Source organism: Strigops habroptila, chromosome 6 (assembly GCF_004027225.2).
Source record: "Strigops habroptila isolate Jane chromosome 6, bStrHab1.2.pri, whole genome shotgun sequence".
NCBI lineage: Eukaryota > Metazoa > Chordata > Aves > Psittaciformes > Psittacidae > Strigops > Strigops habroptila.
The window spans coordinates 15,999,117-16,022,177 of NC_044282.2; the positions used below are offsets into that span (position 1 = coordinate 15,999,117).

The following is a 23,061-nucleotide window of genomic DNA, read 5'->3' on the forward strand; positions in this document are numbered from 1 at the left end:
ATGGACTAGAAACCTTCCTTTAAGCATTAAGTCTGAATATCTGAATGCAAAGAAAAAACCTGTTTGCTAAATCCTGATTTTATCCTCTAGCCTCCACATTCAATGGCAAACTTCTTTGTTTAGTGCTGAAGCACTTTCTCTCCAGGTGGGAGGGTGGTGTCTTCTTGAGCCAAGATCCCTGCTGCTTGCAGATCAGACAGCAGGGGCAGCTCCGTTTAAGAGCCTGGCAGCTGGCACATTTTTCCTTCCCCAGCAGGAACCTGAGGATTTCATGTTTTTTAACGCAATTCGCCAGCTGGGATCGTGTCTCCTGATAAGCAGTCAGAATGGAAACTGCTCCAAGTCCCCTTCTATCCCCACCCCACTCTCTCAGGCTGATAGTTGCACACATAGATCCAATGTCCCATACCGCAGTGAGGCTGACTTATCTCTTCACACTCACGAACCAAGGAAACCTCTCTGTGCCATTGTAATGCGCTGTTGTGGACTTTTTTGTACTGATAGCCTCAAGTCCTTCACCAGAACAGCAAGACACGACTCGGCCATCAAGCAAGAATCCTTTGACCTGGACGGTGGATGACGTGGTTTGGTTTGTGAAGGATGCAGACCCTCATGCTTTAGGTCCCCATGTGGAGCTCTTCAGAAAACACGTATGTAGAAGGCTGCTCTTGCCACTTCTGGGTAATTTAAGCCAAGTGCATGGCCAGACCCAAGAGATAGTCAGTACACGTCACACACCCCCCCTCAGCTGCCTTTGGCTGCTATAGGGTTTGGGCTGACAAAATGTTCACTTACCTCTTGAGAAGGTGGTCAAACACTGGAACAGGGTTCCTGGGGAGGTGGTTGATGCCCCAAGCCTGCCAGTGTTTGGCATTTGGATAATGCCCTTAATAACACGCTTTACATTTTGGTCAGCCCTGAAGTGGTCAGGTGTTTGGACTGGATGATCATTGCAGGTCCTTTCCAACTGTTCTGTTCTATTCTGTTCTGTTCTGTTCTGTTCTAGTCTAGTTTAGTCTAGTCTAGTCTCGTCTAGTCTGTTGGGTTCTGTTCTGTTCTATTCTGTTCCATTCCGTTCTATGCTATTTATTCTTTAATGGGGGGACCCTAACAACGTCTTTAGAAAAAGCTCACTATGTGTTCCCAAGTACATCAGTGTAAATTGTTTCTATGCCAAGCCCAAGAGAAAGCGCTGAGGATCTGCTCATTTTTCATTGTCAGACTGGCACAAAAAAGCCTCATCTCAATGACAATTTTTTCCCAGGATACATATGATTCTTCTCTGAAGAGCATTTTTTGTGTGTCTCCAGATACTTCGCAGGAGAAACCCCAAACAGCTAAGCTTTTAATCTTTTTCCCCTCAGTATTATGTAACTACATACCAAATTTAACAGACCTACTGACTTACTGGAGAATATGATAGTTGTTTTTGCTGGGCAATCGCCAGTGGTGGAAATGATATTATCCTTAACTGATAAAGGGGAAGACTGTAAACACGTGTCTGATCTGGAGTTTCTTGTTCTGCTGCTGTATCTGGAGTTGGCACCAGTGCATCTAATAGCAGCTTCAGCCTCCTCCTCCATCTCTCCTTGATCAATTCAGTCTGGCTATGAAAATTAATTTTACCCTAAAAATTACTTGCTTGTGTTCAGCTGGAGGTCATAACTTTGGATTGTAAATGCCTCGACCTAGGTCTAAAGAGAAGAGCTCCCCAGCCCTGAGTCCTGAGCAGCACCTCAGGTTACAAAGCAAGCAAGAGGGCTCGACCACCAGGTCCCACTCCTTGCTCACGTGCCAGCAGGGACAGGTGGGAATATGGGGCTGTGGACAAGAGCTGAGGGAGGCAACTGATAGGCTTTCAGCTACACTCTGGATGCAGGGTTTCCACATACTGAGAAGAGGAGGTGGCTGTGGAGCAAATGAAAACAAAGATGAACACAGGCCTTGGTGTCTGCTCACCCTAGGCAGGTATCAAAGCCATCTAGCATTATGTAGACAGGCTGGTGGGATGAAAACAACAGAGCAGGCAATGCCTAGTCATGCTAGGACCAGATCTGCAAATACAGGTCAGATGCCAGCCTGCTTTCCCTGCTTTCTGCAGACAAGTCAGATCTGCCTTGTAAGCTGATAGTGAAAACATGGCCTGTGTTGGCCATGTGGGTAACCAGGCAGATAAACAAGCCACTTTCAGATTTAAAGGAACTTGCTTTATCATGAGTTTTTGAGACTACTAGAAGGGGCTGTACATCAAGAGAAAACTTCACTCAAGGGAGAGAGAATTACCATGATCTGAGGCATATAGGTACATCCCAAAGAAAAGAAACATTTAAAGTTGATCTTGTTAATATGGACAGTGCAAAAGCACCATTTTTGACTAGTTTCCACATGTAGCAAAGGACAGCACAGCATGCTTCTATCTAGCAACAGGGCAGTGACATGCTCCAGGCAGTCATTGACCAACTGCACTTGAGTATGCCACTATACTACAGCTGCTCTGTGACCAAAGAGATCAAGCTAAATTGCCACTAAAGACTGTCCCTGTAGTCCTTTGTTGAACACCCAGCACCCACAGGCTCTACTTATCATTGGTTTCCTTGTAAAATACGCCATAGGTGTGAGAACCTGGGTAAGAATACCTCACAACTCAATTCAATTACACCTTTGAGTTATATATGTCCCTGCAATTTTTCAGCCTTCAGATCTCATCTGGATTAGCATGGAGACCCCAGGGGTGAAAGACAAGTGATTAGTCCATTAACCTTAGCCATATCTTCCTGTATGTTCAATCTTTCTATGAAGCAGGTACATAATTTACTTAGAAGCACTTACTGTCATTGACAAGGCCCAGCTATCACCTAAAATCGTTGCACTGGCAATCAGTTCATCTGAGCTATGACATTGGGAAGGAGAGGGTGGCAGGACCACCTGGAAGAAAAGGCTGGGGAAGGTATCCTGCATGCAGGTAGTGTGCTTTCCCACTGCTATATTAAGCAATTTCGGTGTTGTCCACAGTCTCCGGAGCCAGCTCTCCCATCATGAAGCCTGCATTCTCCACTGCTGCAACAGGAGTTGCAGGATGACCTATCTCTGTCTCTGCTCTTCCCACTAGGAGCAGAAGCTTTTTGCCAAGAGCTCTGTCACAGCAACTCGCAAGAGAGTCCACCAAAGATCACAAAACTGCCCACTACCTCCCCTCTGCTGTTCCCTACTCCCTTGGCAGGGCTGTGTGCCAAGGAGAGCTGAGCCTGTAGCTGATAGATCTTTTGGCCTCATGCAAAGGAGCCATCAGCTTGGCAGGGACCTCATAGCAGCACTGTGTGAGAGCCCCGTGAAGTGCTCTCTCAGCAAGACAGACTTGGTAGAAAGACCGGGGAAGGGAAATGGAGGAGGGGAAAGAGTTACACGGGGAATTAGCAGGTAGAACACTCAAGCTGGAAGGGATCGAAGCAATGTTATGGTCTGACAGTTTAATTACGGCCAGTGATTGGCAAATCCCTGTATGAAGGAGACAAAAACCTTTAACATAATTAATCCAATTTATGCAAATAGCAACCTGTCTCTGCCAGTGCTAGACATCAGACTTACGAGCATGCATCTTTCTCTAGACCTCCATCTTTGAGGGTTTGAGCACTGACCACGGAGCTGCCACTCGCTGCACTCCTGTCACAGGTGGTGGCCTTGCCAGGGCTGGTGTCTGTTCATGACACTGCACAATACAAAAGAAGGGTGATATATATCCCAGCCAGGCTATAGATCCTGAAGTCTTTGATTGTACTCAGAATTAATTGCTTAAACACCCATGAAGAAGGGGACTTTCATCTTTCTCATACGTATGCTGTGTCCACCCCCTTGCAGGAAGATGGCAATGATCTCCTGCAATATTCTAACATGCAGTGGGCCAGATCTCAACTCACGTGAAACAAGCTCATTGCACTGGTGGCACTGAATTTTACCAGTTCCAGACCTAGTTCAAGATCTTTTGGGGGAGCTATTGCGGATTCGGGGATCATGCTGTAGTATCCTTCTTTTTAAATTATTTTTAAAAGGGATGACACAGTAAAACTGCAGAGAAGTCAAGCCAACAATCTGCTCAGGGACATGACTAATATGGGATATTTAATTGGATATGAATGCTCCCTCTGGCATACTCTTTTCATGGAGTTTAATTTTGACCCCTACACAGTAATAACAAAAGAAATAATAAAATGCTGAACTCAACATTTAGAAACAGCTGCCTCCACACCGAACCCTTGGCTGTTTTTACCCTATAGCACCACAGTTACAGGAGGTTTTTTACTTTCTTAAGCAAATATTAATTGCATGTAATACTTACTTTCCCTTAGCTTCCTTAAAATAATGGGAAGGAGAGGGGGAAGGTGAAGACAGTTTCTATGACGGATAAAGTGGGGGTTGCAAAATGAAGAGCATTAATTGATTGAGTTAATCAGAAAGTGACCTTAACTGCTCATCAGCTAAATCACCTACAGAATGGAATAATAATGACCAGGGCAAATTAGGATCCATAGTGTTGCTTAATTAGTAGATAATGGAACACAGAGGAAAGATCTGACCATCAGAATTGTAGAATACAATATATACAGCATTAGTGGATATATGTATGTACACATACATAGCTCTAGTGATGTTTTAGCTCTGATCTCCAGGTATGTTAAGTGTGGTGGAGACTGCGGGGAGAGGTAGTATTTTTTAGCAGATCCACTAATATAGTCAGGAAAAAACAGACAAGCTCAGGATTGAAGGAAGGACAGTGTAGCTGAAAGCTTCTGTGTTTTACAGTCCATGGTCAAACATCTGTTTTCTCTGTGCACCTGTGCTACTTTGTGCTCAGTACAGCACTTTGTAATTTCAAATGGTTTTCAAGCCAACTGAGGTCTGGGATAAACAGCTGAACTTGGTGGCAGTTTCTTCCACTTACATGAGGTTTAAATTGAATGTGAACAAATTTTATTAATAAATCCAATTAAATAAGCAAGTTATTACTGTCTTCAATTTAAGAAAAGGAAACATATATATATATCACTGGATATAAGTATACTAGAGACATGTGAAACAAAGATAGCTAGGAACAAAGCTGGAACTGAGATTCAGAGGTGAGCTATTAGCAGTTCATGAGGCCATATCTCTCTGCCTCTCCATCACTCACTCGTTTCTCTCCAGGCTGACTGGCTTTTCCCAGAGTTGGGCTTAGAGCAACCCTGATTTTTAAAAAATCTTCATGTTTTACTTGCAAAACAATGGGAAACCTAGAAAACCCTTATACTTCCTTGAAGAATAAAAAGTAGTACTTGCTTAAACCCTCTGTTAGAGCTTAATTCTGTCATACCTAGGTTTTCAATTTTTTAAATGAAATTTCAAAATGCATGACATTTCAGCTAGCTCTACTCTAAAACACATGCTGTTTCTGATTCACCTTGTTTAATGTGTCAGGACACAGCACTGGAAGGGGGTTAACATATTCTGATTTGCTTTCTCTCTTTTGAAACCAGGAGATTGATGGCAATGCTTTGTTGCTGCTGAAAAGTGACATGATCATGAAATACCTGGGGCTGAAACTAGGACCTGCACTGAAACTGTGTTACCACATTGATAAGCTCAAGCAAGCCAAGTTCTAAGAATTTCTTGAACAACAACAGAATATGACCTAAATCTAGATGGAAAACAAAAGGTAACATGTTGCCTTACAGAAATGCATTAATTTGCAGATTGCTTTTCCTTCTTTTTTAACAAAGACTTTGTCTTTTTTAACATTTGTGCATTGTCACCTTTTTTTAATCCAATGGGGTCTTTTGGGATGCTTTGTGTTAATAATTTGCCAAAAAGTATATAATTACAATAATTATTTTGTATCATTAATATTATTATGATTATAGTAAGTCCTATTTTTGTAATCAGAAGTGGAAAATCAAAACCAAACACAGCTACGGCATACACTGAGGACTGCTGGAAGACTAACCAAGGGTCCTTCACTTGCCATGGGCCCATCTTGGAGGAGTAACTGCTGACCCACATCAGCTGGGCTCCAGCTCCACCACCGATGCTCAAGGCTGGGAAAGCGCAGCGTTTGTTCACTTACTGTCTGATGGGAACTTCCCCATGTCTTGCACGATCTGGAAAACTTGAAATCCTCGCTTAAGAAAAAAAAAAAAAAGTTAAAAAAAGAAAAAGAAAGAAAAGAAAATAGGGGGAAAAAGAGGGGGTTTGCTGCTAAAGTACTTTTTCCCACTAGAGGGAGCAGCCCTAATAGACTTGAGGCTGGCGCTCTGATACCATGGTGCTTTCTGTCTTATGAGCTTTGACCATGCCGACTCTGCTATCGAGCACATCCGTAAATACCAACAAGGAATCGCAGGCTCCCAGCAGGATAAGCCCGTCACCGCTTACAGATAATTAATTCAAGGAAAACCCAAATGCAGAGAGTGTTTCTGACAGGATGTTTCCCATTACGCTGAAGAGGGGGTGGATGGCTCCCACGGTGTCTGGCACGCTCAGCTGTCGGCTCCCTTCCCTGAGCCGTTCCTCTCTGGTGTACAGTTTGTGGCACTCTAAGAAAAAGCAGATTTTCTGGGTTTGGTTCTCTTTGCATTTTAAAAAGCTAGGGAGCTGGGTGGGGGCATTCCCGGTGAGGAGCAGCAATGCAGGGCACATCTCTGCACTTTGCGGCAATGGTCAGGTCCAGGGTGGATGCTGTAGGGCTGGTTTCCGCTTGCGCTGTGGCTTTCAGCATGCAGCAGATGTGCCGGGCTTTCCTTCCCAAGTGGATCAAAAATAATGGTCTTACTCAAATCTTAAAGGTACTCACTGATATTCCATGTAGCCAAGGGGAAGAAGACATGTCTCAGGCTGAGGAAATAATCGGCGGCATAGGTATGCCCTCTTTTTATCCTTCCAAAGGAGGACTACAAAGGGACACATCCATACAGTTTAAAACCTTAGTGTGTGGCAAGGAGAGGTAGCAAGTATTTGCGAGACGTGCAGGTTATTTTAGAGCTAGCCTCAATAGAATTGAGAAGTGGGGTCCTGATAATATGCAGGACGTCATACTGTCCAACCCTGTTTATGTAGAACAGACTGTTGCCAAAAATACCTCATGGAATAAAATTCAACTTGATGCATGTTTCTAGGGTAGAACTCCTACAGAAAGGTAACTGTTCAAGGCCTAATCCTGAAAATCCTTCATATGAGAAACCATATTCCACAAGACTTTCACTAAACACTCGGGGACTACTCCCACAAATTAAAAAAGTTGTCTGCATATGTTCGCAGGATTGGATCTCTACAGGACTGACCAGCTTTCAGCAAATCCTGTTGGCACGCTGAAGCAACCTTAACAGGAATATCTGAACAAGTGTATTAAATGAAAAGTTGTATCCTATCAAGTGATGAAATATACCGAACTGTAATTGTGCTGATGCTTGGAACGTAACACCCTTGTGTCTGTGGTGTAAAGAATGGAAATCTGTTCAGTTTTTTGTCTGAGGCAGAGGCATCTTCACATCAACATCAAACCTGTACAGTACATTTTTCACTCTTACACTTTTTAAAAAAAGGTTTTTATTCCCCACAAAAATCCCCAAAATATGTACAAATCTTGCTGTATTAGTAATATCACCTGCAGAGAGTCCTCAAACAATCTTTTTCTTTGCTTGCCCCCCCCATAATTTTGAACTCAGTTAACCTCTCCTTTTTTAAAAGAGGTTATTTTAATTCCTCCACTTAAAAACCCACCTTCCTGTAGCATATCAATAGCCAAATCTGGTTAGACTTCATCAGATGGCTTCAATGCTGGAAAATCCCACTTTGTCAAAATCAAAACTCTTCATAAAAGCATGTCACTTTCTAACGTAAAATTCTATTTAACTGAAACTACAGCTTTTGGTAATGTCAAAACATCATTTTGACATTTTGGAAATGGAACATTTTTGTTCCAAGAAGATTTTTGCATTTTATTGTATTTTCCCAGAGAATCTGTAACCTCACATTTTGTTCTGAGAGTGGGAAAAAAACCAACCCAGAACTACAGAGTTTCCTGAGCAAGAATCCTTCCCATTCAGTTCAGAGCCTCACCCCTTCCCTCCACCTCCCCGTACTCTGGGCATTACAGCTGAGAGGGCTGATAATATGAATGCAGTATTTATAGACCCTGTGGTGGCAATGATGTTCATACATTTAATATGCTGAAATAGTTTCCATGTATGTGTATCTGACGTATGCAGTCAGTGGTGCTATCTCATTTGATATAACACTTGCAGGTACGACAGGACTGTCCAGGCCAGATTGGGACTTGATGATGTTAAAGGTATTTTCCAACCTAGTTGATTCTACGATTCTATATTTAATGTTCTGTTTTTTACAGGGGAGGCAGTTAGTGGACTCATTTTACATGTAAGTAATGCTCATAACAAAAATTCCTCACTGGATGGTTTTGTTTTCTTTTTGGTTTTTTCACTGAAAGGCAATTAGGATGCAAACATTACTGCAGGAATATTGCAATTGTAACTAATATTTCTTTTTCAGTTCTTGTCAGTGAGGGTAGTTAAGCAGCTCTGCTGTGCCGAGGGCGTCAGGCCATTTCCTCAGAATAAGCACTAAAGAGCCAGAACGTGCATGTCAGCTGCTTCTCCATTAGCTGCTGCTTTAGACATTGCTTATACAAATTACTTCACTTGCTATTCCATTCGTAGCTCTCTCAGCTCTCTCGCTTCACATTGCAGCCAACCCAGTTGTATTTTTGAACTGTTCCCAGCAGGTGGGTAGATGTGCATACCCTTAAAAGCTATCTATACATGTGCTTCTTTTCTACTCAGCACTCATAGCTCACTGAAAAGGCACTCTGGTTGCTTCAGGCGGATTCAATACTTTGTGAGCGTTCACTTACAAAAAAAAAGCAAGCAGGCAAAGTCCAAGGATTTGGGGAGAGCTCTTCCCTTCCATGAGTGATGGTTACAGAGCATCAGGAGCACAGAGGCAGTGGTCCAGGCAGACCATCTTCTTGAATCTACTGTGGCTGACCAGCTCAGCTTCTATCACAGGCCAGCCATGCCACCTTCCACCCACCTGCTGTCACGTCCTCTTCTCTTGCACCAAGAAATGCCTCCTTCCCCAGCCAGACCTCATTGAGTTTCAAGAAATGCCTCTGGGAATGCCTCTATAACTCCAAGCCCACTGTCTTGCTCGGCAGGCTGAGGAGTGTGGCGGCCTTTGCAGCGTTAGCAGCTTCTCTCCACATGATTAATGCAGGCAGGCACTCTTGGGACTGGCATGTAAAGCATCACTCTGGGCTGTTATTGCCCTTAAACTGATCACTGAATTTCTATGGGTTGTCAGCAGTCTTCATGAGTTACACTTCTTTCCTTCTTAAAGAAAGAATGTCTGTGAGAGATTAAGTAGAACATTATCAGCAAAACCAGCAATAATCAGCAAAATAATAAGAAAAGGGCTAATGAAGTTTTGGCATGAAAAGATGTCTCTGTTGGATTAGTGGCAGGAGCACATACCATCCTCTGGTTCAACCAGCATTGCTTGGGCAAGGCAGGATGAAAGGACAGCATGGAAGCAGGTGTACAAATTTAGAGAGGGAGCAGCTCCAAAGCCTGGCCCCAACTCCAGCAGCCACAGACGGCCTTTCCTCCAGCCCTGGCACAGCCACCCCACGGCCCCTTCCTGCCCATGAGGTGCAGCATCCTTCCCTTCCTGGCTGAGCCATCTGGGGGGCTAAGCAAGCTCAGGCAGGAATGTGTCAGCTCTTATCTTCCCCAAACATACACTAAACTCTTTAGTTAATTAGTTAGTGCCTTCTTTTTTTCCCCTCCTCCTGTGTCTCTCTGTCTTTTCCTTTCAATGGCTTCTATTTGGAAAAAGACATCAGGAACCTGTGGGTGACCCCTCCAGCTCACCACATGGAGGAGCATCTCCAGGATCAGATATCCACCAGAATGCAACTGGTCCTGGCTTGTCACTGGGGAGGGAGGCAAGAATTAAATGTCCCCATCTTATTAATTAAAATTAAATGCTTTATAGGCACTCCTCCTCTCTGAACTGCAGCCTCTCTCCCAGGAGGGAAGGCATCTCCCAATCAGGCCTGGTTGCTTGGCTCTTCCCCATGTGGCAAGGACGAAGGCAGAGGAGATGCCCAGAGGAGGTGCCCAAATGGGCTGGTCCAGCAGGCCGGCAGGTATGGTGGGACCAAAACCAGCCACTGCCCTGGTTTGAAACTGGTTTGGCTACAGAGAGGCGTTGTGCCCAGGGTTTTGGTCCAGGGGATTTTGCTTTCAGTTATTTATGAGTCACACCCCGGTGTTTCAGAATGCACATTCAGTCTGTTGCTGTGCAGATTTTGACTCCAAATCCACCCTCTAGAGCCTGCGTTGGGGGATTTGCTCTGCTGGCATGGGCTGCTTCCACATCAATAGGCTTGGGGTTGCTAGGGAAATAAGTCATAAAAAGCACTTTGGGGGCAAAAATTCAGGGAAATGGCAGGTCAGCAAGGGCCTCCCTCCCTTTCCAAGCACTTCTGTATGCAGAACCTTACTGACGTAGCTCCAGAACGGGACCCATCACTCCCCATCACTGGTAATTTGGTCATGTGGAGCCATTTCGGTTTTCCTTCTCTCACCAAAAAATATGGTCCCAAATTCACCCACCTTCACCAGAGAAAGCAGGCAAGTTGCTGCACACATTGCCTCTGATGCCTTGTAAGAGTTGCATGCTACTCTCTAATCCATGCTCCCTTCATGGGCAATTGGAAACTGATTCCCTTCAAAATCTAAAATTTCGCTTGAAAAAGAATCACTTTTATTCACTGCCATGACTTAAATATTATGGAAACATGTCTGCTAACAATTTACTTTGTGTAATTTGCACTAATGCTAATAAGCAACAGCTGCAACACTTCCTGTTGTAAATTCTATTGTGGTTGCAGTGGTATTATCACATCTGTACTTCGCAAATCTGATAGACTCTAGCAGAACTCGCTCATTCCGGCCCCAGCTCCGGCAAATCCCCGTGCCTCAGAAGTACAGCTATGAAAACGTGGATTTACAGTTTCTGCCTCCCTTCGCTCCCAGAGCCTCTGCTCCCCACCAGGTGCCTGGAGCTAGAGGGGTGGGTGGGGATGTGGTAGCCTGGAGGTCAGCCCATGCGTGCACAGTGTGGTTGGAGAGCATTGCTTTCAACAGAGACATCACTGACTGGTCAGGTTTACTGCAGTTCAAGCAGACGGGTTTCAGTCAGAGGCTAAGTGCAGGAGAAATGTGATTTATTAAAGAAAAAGAAAGAAATATGAGTGTGCAATACATTGCCACCATAAGACTTCAGCTGAAACCCAAGAATCTTTCAACTGTAATCTAAAGAAAAATGTTCCCCTCACTCAAGACGCTAAATAAAGCATGTTAGGCCAAACCCAGGTCCCACTGAGGTCTGCCTATTGAATTCGTAAGTCCGGGGCTTGGCTCATAAACCAGGTCAAGCTTCAGCCACATCCCATAGTAACTAGAGCCTAACAAGCTATTTCATCCTCCCTTACAAAGAGCGGAGACAGCCGCCGCTGGCCAGCCCGCTCTCCCATGCTCCCAGGAGAGCTGCTAGCTTCCTGGTAGAGAGCTCTTCCAGCTGCACCTCTACCTGATCCAGACACCTTCTCCAGTTAGCTTTGTGTTTTAGCTACGAGTTTCATGAAGGGTGATTTGGGTTTTCCAGTTCGCAGCAAACCAAAGCCCGTGCGCTGAGGATTTCAGCCGTGCCACTAGTCAGAAACTCGCCCAGATTCAAACATGACTTCACTGGGACATTTCCACATGTTCCTGAGGCAAAGCCCTAGGTGGAATTTAAAAACAAAACTTTTCAAGATCAGTCCCAGTGACCCACAATTTTTGGCTCCTTCAGCACACACGGCACTTCATTATACTTCAAATGGTTGAGTCTCTTGGTAGTGCCATAATCGGACAGGAATAGCTCACAGGACTTCAGAAGAGACTCCATCTCTGACTAGAGAGTCTTGTTCCTCTTGGTCTATGGGCAGCTGCCAGAAAGCAGCATCTGAGGCTGAACAGAAGAGTGTGTGAGCATGTATGCTGCTCGGAGAGGCTTGCTTGGCTGCACAGACAGGCTGTGAAATGAGTGAAATAAGAGCAGGGCAGAGCAGCTAGGAAGGCTGGGCTCAAATATGGGCAAGTCCCAAGCTTCGCGGGGGTTCTCATGGAGTTTGTGCCATGTCTCCGGGATCATATTGAACTTTCCCTGCATATGAGCAGTGTGTCTTTAGCACCCAGAGTTCTCCCGTGGTGTTATACAAAACTGAGATCATGCTGCCTTTTTCTTTTTGAACATGAAATACAGGCAACAAATTTCTTATTGTCAGAGATCTCTGAAGGAGTGAGGAATAGGAAAAAACTGAAGTCTAAGCGGTACAGGAATGAGGACATTTCAGAGTGCAGTAGTTTCACAGCTTTCAGTGTCTTTCAGCTGAAACATAGGAAAAGGGGAGAAAAGGAATTTGGAATCTCAGTGAATCCAAGCCAGTGAAAGACCAGTGATTAATTTTATCCCTCGTTTTGATGGTTTCCTGATTTGTAATGTGTTTTATGGCCCTGAGCATTTGCTGCAGTGGCAGTATTGTGAATTGATCCACATGTCCAGGTTCCACTGGAACCAAATGACTGTCTCTAAAACCTATCTGTCTTCTTCATGGCTTTTCTAATGTGCTGTAGCATCCACAAGGCTTCTGATCAGCTTGGTAAGAGTAATTTTCTTGTGGAACAAAAGCTTCAGAAAGCAGCTATAGCCATAGCTGTGTAGCAGGTCAACATACACTGTGCTTTTCATTTTATGCTTGTCAGAAACCTAGTAGTAAAAGAAAGTCTCTTGCTTACATAGTCTATATGTTTTCAAGAAGCCAACCTAACTTCCAGTCTTCCATTGACCTTGCTGTAAATTTAGTAGGGTTACTCTACATTTTTACCAGCGTAAATGAGATCAGTATCTGATCTACCATTTGACAACATTAACAGTTCAAATACAAGCATGATTGGCTGCTGTTGTCAAAACTCAACATCAGTATTTGTGTCACAACGACATGTAGAGATTGTGTCTGGCGCTGTGCAGGCGTACTATGAGACACTTGGCTTGCCCTAGAGAGTTGACAACTTGATAAGCCAAAAGGGACAACCTAAGGAGAAGGGCTTCCTAGAGGCAGACTTCCTTCCCTATTGCAGATAAATGCTGAAAACAGACAAAAATTGATGGCATGAATTTCCCAGAGCCATGCAAAGGGAAAATAGCAGAACACAAAGAAAAATGAAGCAGAACTTCCATTGCCTCCTTCCCAACAGTGTTAAACCTGATCTTTGGTGAAGCCAGGAGTTTGAACCCAGACCTCCTGGTCTGAATCTAGTGCTATACTCACAGGACCATGTGCTCTCACTGTGTTCCAGCCTTTCTCCCTGTGCTGTCCACATCCGACTTCTCGCACAGGCCTTGCCTACATCTTCCTTATGCACCTGAATTATAGCACCCAAATGGGGCTTTAATAGCCAGTCAGTCCTTCACTCTGCCCTCCTTTTTCTCCATCTCAGTCCTCCTCTGCTCTCTAGTCCTTTCCTCTGGAACTTCCCACCTCTTTTCCTTCCTATTCCCCCACTGTGGGAATAGAGCCTAGTACCAGTTCTGCTGTGGCAAAGACTACCATGCGCTGACATCTTTGAATTAGGTTGTCTGCATTTTTTTTTACATACTCTGTATCTCACACAAAAACCCCCTTCCACTGCTTTCATTTACCAGCATGAAAGGCACTTTCTGAGGATGGTTTTTAACTAGTTGGCTGATGACTATTTGCAATAAATACCTCATTGAAAGTTCAGCACTTTTATGCAGGGTGAATACAGTTTTCCCCTCTACCTTCCATCTTCTCCTATGCTGCCTCTTGATATTCAAGCTGCTTAAATGCTTATTGGTTTGAACAGTCCCATTTACACTGCTCACTGCGATGAATCCTTGGCTCCCACCCTGTTGCTGATGGCCACATGGACCAGGCTTGGTCCTGTGAATGACACACCATTAGGCAGGTGTGAGCATCAATGTGTGATGAGCACAGAGCCACCAGCATCGCTACCCCAGACCTGGAGAAGGTCCAGCTTCAGCTTGCTTTCAGCCAGTATCAGGAAGTTGGTTGGAAAGAAAGGTTGCCCGTTGCCAGTGATAGACAACAGAAGGTAGGAACGAGCCAACCAGTTGAGGGAAGAAAAGCAATGTTGGCATAGACAAAATCAGCAGTGAGGTAAGGCCATGCTTGTAAGTGTTGTAAGAAAAACCGCATGGCAACTGGCATTGCAATATTTACAGCACCATCCTTCATACTGAAATACATGCAATAAAGCAGGGCAGATTCACACATGGATACACAAGTGTGAGTTTAGAGCAATGGCTGCAGCTTCTGTGGGGCTACTGCATATTTCTACCAGTGGGAATGAGATCAGATTTTGGCTCTGGGTCTCTGTTTCCAAACAGTGTGAAGGATAAAAGCAGAACAGTTTCTATCCAGCTGGAAAGTGGCAACCTTACATCAGGCCACAAAATAGCGCAACTCTTGCTCACACCTTTTTTTTTTCTTTCTAATGCTGCTCTGAGCTCTCTTCCAACTCCTCAGCATCAGCTTCCAAGGCTAGTGAAGCATGGACAGGGATTTTTTTGATGTATGTGCAGCTATCAGTTTTTCTATTGCTAATTGGGCTCAAACTGTGTTAGCTTTGATTTTTAATGTTCTGTAATTTGCTACATAAGCCTCAGTTTCTGCAGCAGCTGTATAAGCAGGGCTGCTTTCATCATATCCTGCAGCTATTTTGCAATCTTGGGCTTTTTTATATAACTACCATATACTATTCTTGCCTTCCCTGAAAAGTGAATGACATCTCTTCCCCAGTACTGTACAACCTGAGGAATGTACATTTTGTAAGGGACATCAGATATCAAGTTAGTGAATTTTTTTCAAGCAAAACCTGCTAGAGAGAAGAAAAATGAACATACAATTTGATTACAATCAAGTGTTCAAGCTAACACTTTCATTCCATCACTCCCAAATTTTTTACAGCCTATACCACTTACTACTGATAGACACAACATCTCCACACCTCACATCATCAGAAGAACACATTTGCAACTGCTCTCATCCAGATCCCACAGCAGCTAACAGAAGCCTGTCCAGCACAAGACATGGGTTTCTCCTCTGTGGCTGCTCTCAAAACATAGAAATCAGCTCACATACACTAGCTCACCAAGCCTCCTTCACCTGCCTGCATGCATAATAAAAACAGGATGTAAATAATGAGATTTCCTTTTTTAATAAAAATGTGTTGTCATGGTGAGATTCAGGGTTTGAATGATGCTGACTTCAGTCTTAGGTCTTGTGACTCGATATGAGGTGTATATAAGGCTGGTGTATTTTGAAAGTCCTTGGCTCAGACTATCCCACTTGTTCTCACCATTCTGCCTGGTTTTACTCCAGCCAGCGCTGCTACACTGGTGTCACCATGCTCCTACTCTCTTCTTGACGGCAAGAGACAGTTGTGTTTATTTCACTATCAGTATAATACTGTTAATTCAGCCCCGTGGGCTGCAACACAGGTGATGCTGCCTGAGTGCCCCCCTGGAAAGAAAAGGCTGTGTCAACTCCCCTCAGTGCACCCACCATTGCTTTCCAGGGTGTTTCAATCACATCCTGCTGTGTAAACCTTCCTAGGCTTCTTTTCTGATGCTGATATAAATCTAGACCATTGCCACCAATGTCAGCGAGATGATACCGATGTCACACTCACTGGTGAGAGAACAGTCAGGATTTCTGTATCCATCTTTTACACATCTTTGCCTTAGCACTGTTTTGGTTTGCTTTCTTTTGATGAGAGAGGAACAAAAAAGCATCTTACCCTGTGACCATCTCAAGGTCCCAATGCAGCAATGTAGTTCTGTGCCATTTGATGCCAAGCCTGAACCTTTGTGTCACTGCCATGAGTCTCGAGCTTTGTTTCAAGTTGACCGCTCAATGTGCTTTTCTGAATCTAAGTAATTTCTAATTCTGTGAAGCCTGAGTAATTCTTTCACTTAATGTTCATTCTGCTCTCCATTCATTTTACTTAGCACCATATTTTAGCATTATTTTATTTTTCTATGATATTGTCAGGAAGCGATACACAATATGGGTTGCTTAGATGCCTACATGGGCTTAGATGCTTACGACTTTTCTTAATGTAAGCCTTCTCCATTTTCAACCAAGAATTCTTACTAAAGATGACATATAGGATATGTTATTAATTATGCCAGGATTACCATATGATGCTAACAATAATCAGGTACAAGACATCTGTCCCTTAGTTCCACCTATTGGAAAAGCAAATCCTTTAATACTTTGCCATTCCTCAGCTATCGAAACCTCCCCTAATAAATCATCTCCAACAGTGAACATTGCATTATATTGAATAGTTTTGTGTTCACTTTGCAAATACGCAAACAAGGGAGAGCTCAGGTAAAATGAATGTGGAACTTACAGTGAGAATAACATGCGAATAAAATGCCTGGAGTCCCAGGAGCAGCACGATTATGACAAACAGCATATTAGTACTGCTCTCACCCTGCCTCGGAGGGTTTTATTGAAGTGATCTGTCTTCAGCTATGGAGGTGTATGCCTTTCTATGTGTACATACACACAGGCCTGATGTATGTACACAGATATGCACCTGCCTACCATATGTACACTTCATACATATTCATGCATCCAAACAAAATAATAACTGTCAATTTAGCATGTTCTGTATGGGTGGGTCCAACATATTCATCCTAAATATGTACAGTGTTTCAATGCACATGCAACCATTTAACAAATATAGTGTCAAACTGTGATTCCATTTTTATTTCTCCAGACATTGTTTTTTATCATTTGCAACTTATTCCTTCCAGTGGATTCTCTGTCACTACTTAGAGGCATGTTTTAATGTATAGCTGTATATTGACTGTTCTGTGTGCTGTAGGCTACTGTTTGCATCTTAACTAAGCTGAGTATTACTGGTTTAAATGTTCTTAGTTTTGTACAACAGACTTTTCCTTGGGTTTCACAATTTGATGCAGTATGTTTAAGAATGTAGTATAGAGGGGGACCGGCTGTGATAAAGTAAGGTCCCAAACCTTCAGATTTATGTTTCATAGAAAAAGACAGTACTTTCTTTTACTATCGCAAAATTATTTCTGTATTTTTAATAAAGAATTGCATTTACTTGGTTCTATGTATGTTTTATCTAATAAACTGTATTTTTTAAATAAGGGCCTGGTCTCAGTCTTTACACACCTGCAGTGTCCATGGATGCGCAAAGCATTTTTAGCTACCAAACGCCCTGTGGCTGAGCCTCCAGCTCTGCTAATGCCAGAACTACCCCCTATCCTGACCACTGCAGAGCTAATATCACATTTTTATTCAAATTTCTCTGCTATGCAAATAAGAGATGGATACTGAGGTGTCAGCCTGTTGATAAATCCCTACTGCAATACATTAGCATCCATGCTCATTTGCAGGGCAAGCAGTTTCTTTGGCTCTCCGCTGAATTAAGGCTAGGGTGTCAATTTGAAGTAAGGGTACAACACACAGGCAGACTCCTAATCCCTCAGGCTGCATCTGCATGGGCAGACCCTGCTCTTGTTTATGCTGATGTAAATCTGAAGTGGCTCAGCTGAAGTCATTACTGTTCTTCTGGATTTACACTGGGGAGAAAACAAGAGCAAAATTTGTCCCAAGACCATAATATTTCAAGGTTGATCTGCCCACTTTACACACTGGCAGCTAGTGGAATACTCTAGCAATGTCTCAATAAAAAGCCTGAAAAAGAGCCAAAAAATCTCAGCTCAACTACCATTAAAAAACTTCCCCTAGAAAATAAGAAATGCTTTGCCTGTTATGTAGAGTCAGCTCTAGCCGTCCAAGAAACACATTGCATTGAATGGTTCCCCTCTTTTTTTGCCCTGTAATTACACTTTCTTCCATGATGCTATCAACACTACAGCATGATGAAGTTTCCCTTGAAGTCAATTTGCTATCCGCGTCAGTGAAAGAGAGAATAGGCCCCTGGATAATAGTCTTAGGGTCCTATCTTCGTATTGCTCTCTGTAATTGGATAGAAATCAGCTGCAAAATCTAATGTTACAGAAAAGGTAGATGAACATATCCTAGGGATTCCTCTAAAGAAAAGTGGGTTCAGGTCATCCCTTGATTTCATTGATTCTGGCCCCTCTTTCTGAATTCTCAATTTAAGGTAGACTTAAAAAAATGTTTTAAAGTTGTTTCTTGTTATGCTGTTCCTTCCCACGCTAAAACCAAAAATGAAGGCGTGTGAGATATGTAGCCTTCCCACTGTGGTTCACCCCTGGCTGTGGCTTGCCACTTGCACCTCCATTCAAGGCACAGGAGAAAGAGCAGGAAAGTACATATCCCGGTGCTGAGTGGCCAAAGGCCTTGGCAGAACCGGCAGGAAGCACTGGGCCAGCGCCTGCAGATAACCGGAGGGTCCTCCCCCCTGGCGTGGGTGCTCACATTCCTGGTGGATTGCTCCATTAGGACCCAGTTCATTCAACAAGCCTGACCACAGCCATATACCTCCCTTGTGCCACTAAACAATCAACTGCAGCCTGTTGGCTCTTCTGGCTAGGGGAAACTTGCCCTTATTTAACCAGACAGTTCTTTTATCTCCAGACTTTAAAGCCAGAAAGAATATATTTAGAAGCTGTCTGAAGTCATTTAGAGCCTGGTTTTTGAGGTGAAGCAATTTAACTTCATCGTTGGTTTATGTGCCTACAAAGTGCTCCGCTGCCTTGGTTTGAAGCTCAGACAGTGTCTGTAATAAATACTGGGGGGAGGGAGAAAGCTCCTTCCTTTGATTATAGAAAGTGTATAGAGTAGACTGGACTTCAGGAAACTAGCATTGATCTTAAAGATCACTGAATAACATGCACCATGCAGCAGTTTCATTTACTATTCCATCTAAAGATCCCCATTGGGGCTCACGTCCCAGCTCCATGAGGAATCACACAAGGAAATAAGACATCAGCATTACTGCCTTGCACAGCTCACAGATCAGGATTTAGATCTTGGGCAGTGAATGAATATATGTGTGTGTATAAAAAATATACATGCAGAGAGAGAAAGAAAGAAACATCATTTGCCAAATCTGGTAGTGCAAAGCAAAGGAAAGATCTGGATGCATTTTATAGTTGTTATGTAAATATAGCAGGCTCTTTTCTTCCCCTAATTACCTGGTGGGATGGCAGTAGTGGCCTGATGGTCCTTCCCCATATAAGAACTCACCCCATATAACAACAGTCAGTGTCTGGCTCATACAGCTGCCTACCTGTCACACATCTGTCAGTAACCTGTGGTCCAAGAGCTGGGATATGGCAGGTGATGAAGTTTTTATGCAGTCTTCTGCATAGACTGCGTATCTGGTCTGCTTACCAGACAAAAGGGGAATGTAATATGCCAGGGGTGTTTCGGCCTTTTCAGATCTCTGCAAGGAAATCCTGCAAGGAAAGCCTGCAAGGAAAGCCTGCAAGGAAAGCCTGCCCTCCTTTGCCATGGTCATTTACACTGAACACACCTGGGAAGAAGGATTTTCATTTGGCTGCATTTTGAGGAAAACTTCCAGTTACAAATTATGTCCAGGCAAGATGAGTCATTAAGCTGCAAGAAGCTATTCGGACATAGGAGTTGCTTCCCATGCCCTTGACTCAGTCTGCACATCCAGGAGAAGGATCAGAGAGCTCCGGTTTAGCAGAGATTACTCTGGAGGGAACAAGGCGCACATTTCCAACCCTGTAATAATTCCAAGATCTGCCTGTGGCAGGGCTCTTGGCGGGGTGAAACCAACCTCCATTCATGCCCTGGCAATGAGACTTGTTCTAATGAGCAGATCTATCTGCCAGTGCCATCTTGATTGCACACACACCACCAATGGCGGAGCAGGACTTTCCTTCCCAGCTGTGTGTAGACCACTGTGACATCTGGCATAGAAGCTAAGAGGAAGTACATACATATCCCTTGTAGACTTGCCCAGTGCCCTGCTGGTGCCTGGAAAGCATGAAGGAGAAAGATGCATCCTAAGCAATGGTGGAGGGCTGAGGCTGAGGGACAGGGTGGTAGGAGAATGGACAAAAGCCTGGGCATAAATGAGAGACTGGGAGCTGGTGAAAGGCTAATGGTATTGCTTGAGACTGGGAGAAAATAGGAAAGACAGGAATTGTAAGCAAAAAGGGAAAACACTGAAACGAAACAAAACAAACAAAAAAAGAGGATAAAATGTGGGACAAGCTGGTGAAGGAACTATGAACAAAGAGAGGGGAGACCGTGATGGCCTGTGGGAGGACATGATCCTGAAACTAGGAGCTAGGGTAAAGCACATTCTCTGAACCTGGCAATGAACAAGCACAGACCTGGATTCACTGCAGGGACCTGAAGCACGAGTGAAGAGCAGCGAGCAGCAGCGACCACAGCAGTGTAGGCTTACCCTGCCAGCACTTCAGGAGTAGCTGCAGCAGGGAGTGAAGCCCTGCTACCCTGCAAACATGTGCTTCCTGGGAGAGCAGGTAACCCCCAGGCACTGCAGTGCCTCCAGCCCCCCTGCTCTCCCCCGGCACCCCTCTCAGCCCCACTCAGACCCCAGGCTTTTTCCTCCCTACTGCTGATTTTTCAATTTCTCTTTTGCATTAATTTTTACCCCTCCGGCTTTCCAAACTGACAGGAGCTCTTTGTTCGAAAATAAGCTATCTTTTGAAATAGTGTTACTTCTCTCCTTGAACTTTTCCCTGTGAATGACTTGACATTAAGCTGATAGTTGCTCTTAACCAATTGTTAACCTATTAGTTGAGACCATAAAAATTACTGAAAGGCGAAGGCTAACGCTGTTTAAATGAGAAATATTTCCACAGAACTCCCTCGAGATGAAATAAAAAAGCTCCTGCCGACAGAATGGCTGCCAGTTTCAGACTAACGGGTTTGAAGATGATGTTTTGCTAACAGCAGTTAATCAGTAAATTCCCATTACTAATAAGGCCATCACTCTTGGCTGAAGCCGCAAATTACATGTTATGTTTCTCAGTGCTGAAGATAAAGTGTTCTTTGAATTTTGCATCTGCAAATGTAATGTTTAGCACAAAACACCATCAGGAAAAACAAGCGGAAAATTGAAAAAGTGTCACATATATTCAGCATCAATTTGCTTCTCTGTCACTAAAATTACATATCTTTTTTGTTCCACTATTTATTACCACCTTGAAATTTATACTTAGGAGGGGAATGGAAAACTAGAGGGCTGAGTTTCATCTCAGGCATGCTGCTGCTGCTGCATGAGAGACATCCTGAAGTCAGCCATAACTTGATGTAAGTGAAATCCGAACATGGCTCAGTGACTTAGGACAAAATTAAAAAGGAAACAACCCCAAAAGTTTCATTATAATGTTGCATCTTGATTGTCAGTCAGATCTTTTGCTCGCTTACAGCATTGCAAATCTGGTTTCCTTCCACTGACGCAATCGGCATTCCAGATTTCAACTCTTACTAGAAAGTAGGATTTTTGCCATCAGTGTCCAAAGAAGAGTATAAAAATGTGGTTTATTATGGTTAGAAAGCTGGAGGCATTCCTTGATTACCACTCCATTTTGTACCACTTTCCTTGCCCTCGACACAACCAAGTTCAGAATCCGGCCAGTTGCTTGGAAATGGAAGATGAAAAGCACCAAAAGCTAACTGGGCTTTTTTCCAGTATGAAATGTTCTTTATCTACATTTCCAGCGAGAGCTATACAAAAGTCGGCTGCTTTAAGCAAAGCTCCTCCCTCTACTGCCAAATGATTTTTGCAGAGACACAGCAGCCTCACTTCTGCTGACCACTTCATATGAAAATGTCTACATACTTGGCACCCTCCCATGACCTTCAGCAGCATCTCCAGACTTACTCGGCTGCTGGTGAGAGCAGGATTTTGCCCTGTGTTCTTAAATCTGCAGGGAATCAGGTGTGCACATCCAGGCAGAGACATGCCAGCCGTGCAGCAGCGACCATGGGTACCACTTAATGCTGTGGATGTTGGTTTGACTGCAGAGCACATTGTTCAGCCTCCGTGCTAGGGTGAGTGCAGGAACACAGACCTTGGTATTGGTGATGATGGGGATGTTTCCCTGCTCTTCTCTTGGTGCTACTAAGGTTGTGCTCGGGACCAAAAGCCCATTTTTTTCCCAATGCTGCAGGGCAGCCCCTTTCTGGAGCATACACAGAGCCATGGTCCCCTGGGGAAGGGGAGATGCTGTAATGGTGTGCAGGCAGCAGACAGGAAATAGTGTGCTTTGGTCCAAGGTTATTCCCTCACAGGGAAAAAGCTGAAAGACAACAGTTGTTTTGAAGGAAAAGCGTATGTGGCCCAAGAGAACACAAAATATGTTGTGTTCTCCATGGTATCCTCACTGCAGCGAGCAGTGCCTGTCAGAAGTCAAGAACGGCTCAGGGCCAAAAGGGTCAGAGCCTGATACCAAAGTGCCTTTTGAATCCCCAGTGCTGTGTTTTCTTGGCACTGAAAAACTCGCCTGTGAATTTCTCAGTCAAGATGATGCCGGCTGGTGATGTCTGGTGTTTTCTTCTTCAGTTTCCTCTCTGTTAGCACATCTTCTGCTTTCTCTGGTATGTCTTAGAGCTATGTACAGTTTCCTGTTGGGTGTAACTCTGTATTTTTTGGCCGTGCTCTACTTTCTACATTTTCTGCACATATTTTCCCACTTTTGCTTGCACCTCTGTAACCTTCCTTCACTGAGCCACTAACCTTGCATTAGTCATTGCTTCCCTCTCCTTTGCGCTCCCCACTTAAACCAGCTTAATTCTTCTCTTACAGCTTTGTATTTTCCAGCAGAAAAATCCACTTCCAGGTGGATCCTTCTTTCAGGATCTGTATCTAGGTAACAGGATGTCAGCTGGGAGAGTTCTGCCTCAAACTGGGAAATGTTGACAGGCATGAAATTCAAGTTGCAGGGAGCACG

General features: G+C 43.9%; 1 protein-coding gene across 5 annotated transcripts in view; it reads left to right on the forward strand.

Annotated features, from left to right (window-relative positions):
* SCML4 (Scm polycomb group protein like 4) overlaps positions 1-17,316 on the forward strand; it is an 80,947-nt gene extending 63,631 nt beyond the window's left edge. For 3 of the 5 annotated variants that reach the window (XM_030490543.1, XM_030490541.1, XM_030490542.1), the window contains exons 8-9: positions 505-650; positions 5,508-17,316. In XM_030490543.1, coding sequence (XP_030346403.1) covers positions 505-650; positions 5,508-5,633 — 272 coding nt within the window. In that variant the 3' untranslated portion in view covers positions 5,634-17,316. The remainder of the gene's footprint in view (positions 1-504; positions 651-5,507) is intronic. The other 2 variants (XR_003992002.1, XR_003992003.1) reach the window with 2 other exon arrangements.
* Positions 17,317-23,061: the final 5,745 nt, after the last annotated feature.